The sequence below is a fragment of the Myotis davidii genome, unplaced genomic scaffold (genome assembly GCF_000327345.1).
Source record: "Myotis davidii unplaced genomic scaffold, ASM32734v1 scaffold2001, whole genome shotgun sequence".
Classification (NCBI taxonomy): domain Eukaryota; kingdom Metazoa; phylum Chordata; class Mammalia; order Chiroptera; family Vespertilionidae; genus Myotis; species Myotis davidii.
In genome coordinates, this window is record NW_006291200.1 from 67,961 (window position 1) to 79,802 (window position 11,842).

Sequence of the window (11,842 nt, forward strand, 5' to 3'; positions counted from 1 at the left end):
TCCCTGTATAATATTCTTTATTTCAGTCAGTATATGCTTAATTTCTGACTGGTATTTTTCCATTTTTGGGGGGATGTCTCTAGAAGATTCTTTAGTAATCTTATAACCGTGGTTTTGAACTCTATATCCAGTAGTTTGTTTTCCTCCATTTCTGATATTTTTGACCTGTTTCTTTGACTCTGCATTTTGGCTACTTCCCTGTGCTGATAGAGTGGCTTTCTGTACTAGGTGTCCTATAGGGCCCAGTGGCTCAGCCTCCCCAATTACCTGAGGTGAACACTCTTGGTGCACCGCTTTGTGGGCTTTGTGCACAGTCTTGTTGTAGTTAAGCCTTGATTGTTGTAGGTGTCACTGGGAGGAATTGAACTCCATGCCAATTGGCTGTGAGATTCAGCTGTGTCTACAGTGAGAGAACTTCTGTGCTGGAGACACCCTTCTGGGGCAAGACTTGCTTCAGTGGGGCTTTGGTGCTCACTGAGTCTGCCCCCGAGTGTGTCCCTTATGGATCTGAGGAGTTTAATCTGGATGGTCCCAATCTGACCACTGGGTACACTGGCTCTTGGATCTCTAAGGAGGTGCTAATTTAGCCTCTGCCTGAGGCTACCCAGCAGGAGCTAGGGAGAGATCTGCAGATTCCTCTTCTTTGTTTGGGATTTGGAAGTGCCCAGATGAGGCCCAGCTGTGAAGCAATGCAAGCTCTTGTGGGGCCTTGGGCCTTCTTTTGGATGTTCTGGGTCTCTCTGACCCAGCTGCAGTTTGTTATGTAATTTTAGATTGCAAAAGGCCAGGGGATTCATATGAAAAAGCCTCTGTGCACAGCTTGGGTGGGGCGGGGTCTCGGGGAATCAACAGAGTGGAGCAAACAGCTATGGGTGATCCTCATCCCTGCCCTAAGAGGCCCCAGGTCTCAGTGACCCTGCCATTACCTCTGAGAGAAAGCTGCCCTTGAGTTCCACCCAATGCCAGACAGTCCAGTTTCCCCCCATATGAGTCTGGGTCCCCAGAGACTCGCCCAGAACTGGAGTTCAGAGCCGTCAGGAGTGTGAGACTCCCTCCCAATTGAAAAAGACAACTCTGTCCTCAGTTGCCAGCCCTTTCTGCGTGCACCTCCGTACCTCTGCACTTTACTTCTGCACCTCCTCTGAGTCTCAGTGTGCTTTTCTCCTTCCTTCTATTTGTAGAATTTCCAGTCAGCCAGCCTTCCTGTAGTTCTGGATGATGTCTGTTTTGTCTTTTAGTTGTATTTTTGAAGTGGTTGTGTGAGGCATTAATTTCAGGTGTTTACCTATGCCGCCATCTTGGTTTCTCCCAATCATTGTTTAATAGCATGCTATTTAGCCTCCAAGTGTTTCTTTTCTTTTTCATTGTTTTTATTATAGTTGATTTCTAATTTTATGCCATTGTGGTCTGAGAAGACGCTTGATATGATTTCAATCCTCTTGAATTTGGATAGACTTTGCCTGTGTCCCAATATCTTGTCTATCTTTAAAGATGTCCTGTGTGCCCTTGAGAAGAATGTATATTCTATAGCTTTGGGGTGAAATGTTCTGAAGATGTTATCTAGTGAGTCATTTAGAATAAATATTTCTTTGCTGATTTTGCTTATAGAATTTACCCAGTGGTGTCAGTGGGGTATTAATGTCCCCTAGTATGACTGAATTGCTGTCGATCTCTCCCTTGATATCTTCCAGAAGATTTTCTTATGTATTTGGGTGTTCCTGCATTGGGTGCATATATGTTTATCAGAGTTTTATCCAATTGTTGAATTGCTCACTTTGGTATCATGAAGTGGCTTTCCTTATCTCTTGTTATGGCCTTCACTTTGAGGTCTAATTTGTCAGATATAACTATTGCTACCCCAGCTTTTTTTTCATTTCCTTTCACCTGAATTGTTTTCCATCCTTTCACGATCAGTCTGTGTGAGTCCTTTGTTCTGATGTGGGTCTCTTGTATAGAGAAGATATATGGGTCATGTTTTCTCATCCATTCAGCTATCCTATGTCTTTTGATTGGAGCATGTAATCCATTTACATTTAAGTTATTATGGACTAGAGGCCTGGTGCACAAAATTCATGGAAGGGTAGGGTCCCTAAGCCTGTCCAGTGATCAGGGCCAATCTGTGGGGTGACTGATGTGGCAATTGAGAGGCACCCTCTGGCACCCGCCTTGCTGGCCTGGCACTGCCTGCTCACCAACCCCACCTCCCACTGCCGCTGCTGGTTGCCTTGCTCTGTGGGGTGATTGGCGGGGAGACCAGGGGTCCCTGTTGGCACCTGCCTTGGTGGGGCTGGCGCTGCCTGCTTGCCATCCCCACCCCCTCTGCCACCAGTCATCTCCCTCTACAGGGCAATAGGTAGGGCGATCGGGGGGCCCCTGCTGGCACCTGTCTTGGCTGGCCTGGTGTCTGTGGGATTGGGGACTGCGCCTGCATTGAGTGTCTGGCCCCTGGTGGTCATTGTGTGTCATAGCAACCAGTTGTTCCACCATTTGGTCAATTTGCATTTTAGGCTGCAAATTTCATGCACTGGCGGGGGTGTCCCTCAGCCCAGCCTGCACCCTCTCCAATCTGGGACCCCTTAGGGGATGTCTGACTGCCGGTTTAGGTCAGATCCCAACCGCTCCCCTGCCTGCCTGCCTGGTTGCCCCTAACCACTTCTGCTTCCCAGCCTGATCACCCCCTAACTGCTCCCCTGCCAGCCTGATCAATACCTAATTGCTCCCCTGATGGCCTGATCACCCAAACTGCCCTCCCCTGCCAGCCTGGTCACCCCTAACTGCCATTCCCCACAAGCCTGATCGCCCCCAACTGCCCTCCATCCCCTGCAGTCCCAGTTCCCAACTGCCCTTTCCTGGCAGCCTGATCACCCCCAACTGCCCTCCCCTGCTATCCTGGTCACCCCTAACTGCCCTCCCCTGTCGACCTGGTCACCCTAAACTGACCTCCCTGCTGACCTGGTCTCACCTAACTGCCCTCCCCTGCCAGCCTGGTCCCCCCAATTGCCCTTCCCTGCTGGCCTGGTCACCCCTAACTGTCCTGATCATCCACAACTGCCCTCACCTGCCGGCCATCTTGCGACCACATGTCATCTTGTTTGAGGATGTGATGGTCAATTTGCATATTACCTCTTTATTATATAGGACAGGTACTTCTTTGTGGCCATTTTTATTCTTTATGCCTGTGTTCCTTCTTCCCTTCCTATTTCTTCCTTTTACAGCATTCCCTTTAGCATTTCTTGTATTTCTGGTTTGGTGGTAATAAAGTCCCTTAGCTTTTTTTGTCTGTGAAGCTCCTGATTACACCTTCAATTTTGAATGATAGGCTTGCTGTGTAGAGTATTCTTGGATTCAGGCCCTCGCTTTGCATCACTTTGTATATTTTATTCCATTCCCTTCTGGCCTGATGTGTTTCTGTTGAGAAATCAGTTGATAGTCTGATGGGAGATTATTTGTAGGTAACTTTCTATCTCTCTCTGGCAGCCTTTAAGATTCATACTTTGTCGTTGGTATTTGCCAGTTTAATTGCAGTGATGTCATTTTCATTTCTTCTTTGTTCTTCTTCATTTCTTCTTGATTCTTACACATGTTGTTCAATTTGTCTTCCATCCTTTTCAGCATCCTAATGACCATTGCTTTGAATAATTTATCTGACAAATTGTTTGCCTCCATTTCATTTACTTCCTTTTCTGGTGATTTACGTGTCTCATGGGTGCTGGTCTAAGACCCCTCTCTACTGTTATGTCTGCCATGTCTCAGCTTCCTGCTAGATAGTCAGCACCATGTTGAAGCTCCTAGCAATCCACCATTCCTCTGTGTCAGATGCCACAGCGTTGATGTCAGCCAGATGGGAACACTCTGCCTGCTTTGTTTGCCTACTTTCAGTTGTATTTACAGAAGCGTCTATTGCTGACACTGTCTTTATGTGGCGATGTTTCTGTATTAGTTTCTGGGACCAAATGGCCCCTTAGTCCTGTACCCAAGGACTCCCTGGGGTATTTCTTTCTGTTTCTTGTATCATTGCTATTATTCATTTCACTTATGCATTAGCTATAATCAGTGAATATATTTTGCTATTATTTGGAACAAACTGCTCTCTGATCATTTAACAATATAAAAAATAAGATTTTTAACCTTCATTATTCCTTCTCTGATGATCTTCCTTCTTTGTAAAATGTAGGAAGGGAGAGGGAGAGAGGGATAGAAACATCAATGATGAGAGGGAATCATTGATCAGCTGCTTCCTGCAAGCCCACAACCTGAGCATGTGCCCTTAACCAGAATGGAAACTGGGATCCTTCAGTCCCATAGGCCGACACTCTATCTACTGAACCAAACCAGCTAAGGCATGATCTTCATCTTATGTAGATTGGAGTTTCTGACCTACCAATATAATTTTCTTCTTTCTAAAAAACTCCTTTTAATATTTTTACAAGGTAATAAATTCAATTTTTGTTCATCTGAGAAAGTTATTTGTCTTTCACTTTTTTAAAAAATAGATTTTTATTGCTTTCTTAGAGGGAGAGGGAGAGAAATATCAACAACGAGAGAGAATCATTGATTGGCCACCTCCTGCACACCCCCTACTGGGGATCAAGCCCGCAACCCTAGCATGTGCCCTTGACCGGAATCGGACCTGGGGCCTTTCAGTCTGCAGGCCAACATTCTATCCACTGAGGCAAACCGGCTAGGTCTCTCACTTTTGAAAGATAATTTCATAGGATACAGAATTCTAGGCTTGGTATGGTTTTATTGCCCTAACACTTTAATATTTAAGTCCACTCTTTTTGCTTGCCTGATTTCTGAGGACAAGTCAGATATGATTCTTATCATTGCTTCTTTATAGGTAAAGTGTTTTGTCTGGCTTCTTTCAAGATTTATTTTTTATCTTTGATTATCTACAGGTTAAACATAATATACCTAGGTGTTGATTTTTGTAATTTACCCTGCTTCATGTTCTCTGAGCTTCCTGGCCTGTGATTTGATATCTGACATTAATCTGGAGAAAATTATTGCTGCAACATCCTTTGTTACTTTTTGTCTTTCTTCTCCTTCGTGTATTGCCATGACAAGTATGTTATACCTTCTGTAACTGTCCCATAGTTCTTGGATATTCTATTTCTTTTTCCTCTTAGCATTTCAGTTTTGTAAGTTTCTATTGACATATCCCCAAGTTCAGAGATTCTTTCCTCAGTTGTGTACACTCTACTAATGAACCCAACAAATGCATTCTTCATTTGTCCAGTGCTTTTCATTTCTAGCATTTCTTTTTTGAGTCTTTCTTAGAATTTCCATCTCTCTGCCAACCTATTGTCTACATTTTCATTGGAACCTTGAGTATGTCAGCCATAGTTGTTTTGAATTCATGGTCTAATAATTCCAATATCTCTGCCATGTCTGTGTCTGGGTCTCTTTAAAGTTGTTATTTTCCCTTTAATACATTGTACATATTTTTGTTTAAAGGTTAACATGATGTCCTGGGTACAAGGACCTTCGGTATATGGTGGTAAAGTATGGTAGGAGGGTAAGAGTGTTATGGCTCTAGGATTAGGACTCAGTCTTTTAGTGAGCCCGCGCCTTTGGGCTGTGAACTTCACTAGTGTCTCTCAGGTCTTTTCTATCCTCACAGATTATACAGGATGGCTAGAGGGGACTGGAGTTGGGTATTTCTCTTCTCCCAGATAGGATGGGCTCTGATAAAACTCCCATAGGTTAAGGGCTGATAAAATACTTTCTCTTAAAAACAGGTCTTTAGAATAGAATGCTGTGGTATATTTCATTGTGGTTACTTTACCCCCTCCCCTTGCCAGATGGCTCCTGGACAGAAGTGTGTCTGCTCACACCATGACTGGATTCCCTCTGGAGTTTTTAACTCTTAGACTTGTTCACACTGAGCCTACAGCCAATTTTCCATTATAATTTTGGTTTGCCTGCTCTGGTACTGGTTTCCACAGAGGTGTCTTTTCTGTTAGGTTATGATTCTCTGTATCTGCCTTCCCATATCCAATATTTGGTTACAAGGGCAGTAATTTGCCCTGTGACCTCACTTCTTTTTTTTTTCCCTTCAAATTTTAATGTGTTTATTTCTACAATTTGTTATTAAAAGATTGTGAAAAAAGGAATCCTATAAATAGTAATAAAAAGGGGGGGGGGGCGACAATCATGTTTCATGGCCGGAAGCAAATGGTGTCAATGTGTTTGTAAACAAGCTCAAGTTGCTCAGACTATTAAAAGGACAAAAATAAAACTAGTTACAGATAGCACAACTGTTCAAGAGGCTGGGAGTGTGGATTTTTGGTGCCCTAAAATGGCCAACAGAATACTTAATTCTCCATTGCAGAGCCTGGGTCACCAGTGCCATCTCGTTCTCCCTATAGAAAACCACACCAGAGGAAGCAAGCACCGTCTCTCTCCTGCCAGAGGGAGAGTCGGTTCTGAGAACAGGGCCACCAATAACACAGCTAGAACCATCAGCTCTCTGGAACATTAGGTGTGAGAGAATTTGAAACAGTCAACATTTTCCTCTACTTTTGCAGGAAAATACTGGAAGTAAATAGGGACATGGAGTTCAACAGCAGGCCAAGGGAGGGGTGTTTTACATTCAGTTGTTTGGAAGCATACTGATTCAGTGCCTCTGAATCTTCTGGTTAGAAAACAGCATTACTCTACCACCTCTTATACTATGACCAAAAAAGTCACTTGAGGGTAATATAGTTTTTGCATTAAAAGTGAATCTGCAACAAGAAATCTGCTCAACTCACAGATCTGGGGACTCACAGGGAAGATAAGCTATAAGTGAGAATATGTCACTGAGAAATGCAGGTGTGAAGTTCTTAGTGGATGTTGCCAGAGTAAACCAGATGTGGCTACTGGGCAAGGGGAGGAAAGAAAATCTTGTCCTCTACATGCAGTTATGTCCTGGGGATGGTCCCCAACTCTGGAAAATTGATTTAATTTTCGCAACGAATTAATCAGGCAGGGCAGCTCACTTAAAAAAGTAGCTCGTCTCTCTAAACCTAGTTTTTGACCAATGACTTGAACTAAAAACAATTCAAACCACTGGGTCATTGCAGTCCAGGAGTTAAAACTATAACAAGGAGCAAAGGGCATAAGGACATAAGTGGAAAGCAAGCCCTATTTACCCAAGGCGAAGGCGATGAGGGGAGAAAACCTCTCATTGTATTTTGTATAGGATGGGAACAAAGGAAGAATATTTTCATTATGGCTTTAGGATGGAAGCGCTTCAGATAGTCCCCTGCTCCCCTCCCCCCAAATCAAAACCCTGGTGGCAGTGACAAAGCCAGAAAACAACCTAGCCTCCCCCGCCCCCATAACCGTGCCCCAGTGGCTGCGGTCTCGTTGCCCGTGCTTCCCAAGGCTCCTGATGAAGCACACCAGCCCACTTCAATAGATCCAATGCCCAGGTGGCCTGGGGGTAGGGAGAGAGCCCTTGTGGTGGGTTGCTGGAAGCCAGGCCCAGATCTGAGTAGGGCAAGTCTTCAGCTCCCCGCTCCTGGGCGCCTGCAGCTTCAAGAGATGACCTTGGGACCTGGATAGGGCTCCCTCTTTCACCAGAAGTCATCGGCTTGAGGGGTCTCCGGGAGCCACAGCCACACCTCTCGGGGCAAGTCACAGGTCAATCCGGAGGCCTCCTTGGCCCCGACGGGGAGCCCCCTGTAATAGTGGCAGTCCCGGTCGTCATTGGGGTCATAGGGCGGGGCCAGAATGTCCAGGAAGGCAGCGGGCCAGTCCACAGCATCGATCTGATGCAGGTTGTCCCAGTGTGGCATGAGGATGCAGGGGCCGCTGGCGAACTGAGCACGCCAGGCCAGAGGGTGTCCCGCTCGCGGGGCTGCAGCGGCAGCTCGAACTGCTGCTCCCGCAGCGGGGCCCGCTGTCATTGCCCACCCGCCTCCAGCTTGTCCATGCAGCTGATACGCATGGTGCCGGTGCTGTTGAGCACCTTGAGCATGCCGTGCATGCCCGGGTAGTCGTGCAGCGGGATGGACGTGCCGCTCTTGAGCAGGAACACGCCGAGGCTGAAGCCTTCCGTCTCGTAGATGTGCATGTAGGTAACGGGTGGCAGGTTGGGTGGCCTTGCGTGGGGCGATATTCAGGTCCTCTGCACGGACCTGGGTTAGCAGGCTCTTCAGCTTGCTCAGGTTCTCCGGGAAGCCCTGCGGCAGCCGCGCCTCAGGGCCTGGCACCACGCCACAATTGGGAAGCGCTGCGTCCGCCCCCTGCGGCCTTGGAAGGTGAGGCACGCCTGGCAGGTGATCCCCTGGATCAGGGAGGCCACGTTGTCTCCAGGTATGCACGGCGGTTCCTCCAAGTGCCAAGGCCGGCCCCCTCCTTTCCTCCACCCCTTGCGGTTATCTGCGGCCCCCAGGGCTGTGCGCACTCCGGGCGGGAGGCTCCGCAACTACCGGCTCCTGGGGCGTGGGGTACCCCGGCCGCTAACCTCTACAGCCGGTGCTCCTGCCTCACGCCCCCTCCGAGGAAGCGGGTGCCCAGCCCATGCCCGGTGGGCCGTGGCGGGCTGTGCCTTATCCGAGGCTCCATTGATGCGACCCGTACCTATGATTATGGACAGGCACCATGACCTCACTTCTTTAATTAAACTAAAGGCTGTCAATTTTTCAGTTTGTTCAGCATTTTATTTGTTGTTAGGATTGAGTGATGAAGCTGGACCACAATCTGGAAGGGTCTGAGATACTACCTTTGAGCTCTAAACTTCCAAGACTTATTCCTTCATAAAACTGATAGGATTTTAATGTAGAAAGTCTGACCCTAAGACTGATAGTTGGATGTATAATAAAACTTTCCTTTCATTTATTTTAAGGGAAAACAGCTTCATAAAAATAAGTGAACTTAGTAAACTAAAAAGGACTTACAGCCTAAAACCTAAACCTATTGCTGTAGAATATTCATTTCTTTGGGATTAGGCAAGACACTTCCCCAGTACCGGTACAGGCTATAAATAGTGTGATTAAAAGTGATGAGATTGATTTCTGCATGTGGTTGAGAGTTTAGATTTCTATATAATGAATTAAGTATGATTTATAGAGAAACTGCAGCTCTATTTCTTTCAATTATCCAGAGTACATGCTGTTTTGAGGGTTTCTTTAATATGAATGTAGTGTGTGTGTGTGTGTGTGTGTGTGTGTGTGTGTTCGAGACAGAGAGAAGGAAACTGAAAGAGTACAAGAATATACAACCCTCCAAATAGAAACATGAAAGCACATTTTTCTATAAATTTCTCTAAAATGGCAAAATCAAAACTGAAAGACAACAACGGAGGAAATGGGTTATAGATCTAAGTAAGTTTGTAATTTCAATACTGTTGTTATAAAACTCCTCAATTATTTCATGAGAAAACAGCAGTCCTCAATCTCAATGTAAAACCTTTGGTGACCAATACATTTTTCTCTCTTCCATAGGCCCTGGCCCTACTCCTAAAAACTGCTCTATAGAAACTACCCATTAAATAGGGTCATGGAAACATGCAGGTAAGACCTACATGCAGAAATTATATTTACAAAGAAGTCCAATCACTTACACTGGCAGATATTTTAGTTTACTTTAGATTCAGGACCTTAAAAATAGTAATGTTAATTAAAAAGCAACTTTTATTAATGAAAAATCAATGAATAAAATTTGCTTTCAAAAGTTTAAAGTTATAAAGCAACAAATTAAGAAATTAAAAATTTAAAACTTCAATTGCTTATCCTCATATTTTAAAATAATTTTTGTTTTCTATAGGCTTTCTATTTTTGGAGGTCAAAATCTCTCTCTTTTAAGTTTAATCATATGGAACATCTAGGGAAAAAATCAAAAAAATCTCACACATATTTGGTGACAATGAGATACTTTAAACTGTTAGTATGAAAGCAAGTTTTATATAACTATTTACAAGGCAACAGATGTTTTAGGAATTGCAACCTAATGTAATAACTATAATATTGCCAGAAATATAATACTCATTTTAGCTAACTTAAAAATAAATGTGGCTGGCTGGTGTAGCTCAGTGGTTGAGTGTTGACCCATGAACCAAGAGGTCTGGTTTGATTCCCGCTCAGGGCACATGCCTGGGTTGTAAGCTCAATCCTCTTTTGGGGGTGTGCAGGAGATAGCTGATCAATGTTTTTCTCTCATTATGTTTTTATCTCTCTATCCCGCTCCCTTCCCCTCTCTCTAAAAAAAATAACATTAAAAAAAATAAATGTGAAAGGTTTTAAATAAAAATGTTTAATCAATGCTATTTCTATTCTATGCAATTTAACATTAAAAGTTATAAAAACATAAAAATATAAACCTCTTAAGCAATTATTTTTTTGACAGATTCAAGGAAAAATTTTTTTTTTGTCCACATATTGACTCTAATCAAGCTGATAATCTCATCTGGGAGTACACAGATTAAACAGTGGTATTGGTTTAATATTTATCAAACACATTTCTTATTTTACATACCATTTGTAATACACTTATTCAATCTTCCTTGTGGAGGAAAAGGATTTTTTGTCACCTGTGGTTTTGTTTCCTCTGTTTCTAAAATGACGATTTTCTTAGTTTCTTCCTCTTCTCCAGTATTATCATCTTTGAGGATCTGAAGTAAAACAAGGGAATATTTTAAGAAATTTACTTTCCATACAAATTTATGAAGGTATAAAGCCACCAAATCTCATAATTTAACTCATATTATTACTGTCAACATGGAGAATTACACACACAAAAGACTATTCATGCTCTATATCAATATATGATATTGACATATGGGGATGTCATAGGTGTACATTTTATTTTGCAGGATACCTTGACTTAGCCTTTTGTAGACTTCAGGCCTGTCATTTTCATTTGTGATTTATATATATGAATAAGTGAGCCTATAGTGTGGATAGAATAACTAAAAGTGTCCCTCCTCAATTTAATTCCCAAAGATTAACAAACTAACTTCTGTGGAATAAAAATACAACTAAATTGGAAAGGAGGTAAAATATAATTTAACATGGACTGATTTCATTTGAAAAATTATGTAACTGAAAGAAAAATTTAAAAGAAACAGACCAAGCCTTCAGAAGGTGAAGGTTCAAGCTTCCACTATTATTTATAGACTAGGGGCCCGGGGCACGAAATGCGTGCACTGGGGAGGGGGGGGGAGGGTCCCCCAGCCCAGCCTGCCCCCTCTCATATACTGGGAGCCCTCAGACATTGACCCCCATCACCCTCCAATCGCCTGATCGGCCCCTTGCCCAGGCCTGAGGCCTCCGGCAGAGGTGTCAAGCCTGGGCAGGGGACCCTCCTCTACCCCCCATCACCGGCTCCGCCCTTGCCCAGGCCTGAGGCCTCCGGCAGAGGTGTCAAGCCTGGGCAGGGGACCCTCCTCTACCCCCCATCACCGGCTCCGCCCTTGCCCAGGCCTGAGGCCTCCGGCAGAGGTGTCAAGCCTGGGCAGGGGACCCTCCTCTACCCCCCATCACCGGCTCCGCCCTTGCCCAGGCCTGATGCCTCTGGCCCAGGAATCATGCCTGGGCAGGGAACCCACATCTACCTCAGATCGCTTGCTCCACTCTCCCGCCCAAGCCTGACACCTCTGCAGGCCTGGGCATGGGACCATCATATCCCCCCAATCCCCAGCTCCGCCCCCTCCGATTGCTGGCTCTGCCCCCCTCCCAGGCCTGATGCCTCGGCAAGAGGAGTTGACCCTCATCACCCTCCGATCACCAATCATCGGATCAGCCCCTTGACCAGGCCTGAGGCCTCCGGCAGAGGTGTCAGGCTTGGGCAGGGGACCTCCAGCTCCCCGCGATCTCCCGCTCTGCCCCTGCCCAGGCCTAACACCCCCGGCCCC

The 11,842-nt window shown here is 45.1% G+C and overlaps 2 protein-coding genes across 2 annotated transcripts in view; both read right to left on the minus strand.

The window, feature by feature from the left end:
* The window catches only part of LOC102761402 (sodium/hydrogen exchanger 9B1-like), a 60,425-nt gene extending 57,356 nt beyond the window's left edge, over positions 1-3,069 (minus strand). Inside the window, 1 exon segment of the mRNA XM_015564349.1 lies at positions 3,059-3,069. Within this exon segment, the coding sequence (XP_015419835.1) occupies positions 3,059-3,069 (11 nt within the window).
* A 4,328-nt stretch (positions 3,070-7,397) lies between these two features.
* The window catches only part of ADO (2-aminoethanethiol (cysteamine) dioxygenase), a 6,047-nt gene continuing 1,602 nt past the window's right edge, over positions 7,398-11,842 (minus strand). Inside the window, 5 exon segments of the mRNA XM_015564350.1 lie at positions 7,398-7,807; positions 7,810-8,090; positions 8,092-8,207; positions 8,210-8,416; positions 10,520-10,600. Coding sequence (XP_015419836.1) covers positions 7,524-7,807; positions 7,810-8,090; positions 8,092-8,207; positions 8,210-8,416; positions 10,520-10,600 — 969 coding nt within the window. The 3' untranslated portion in view covers positions 7,398-7,523.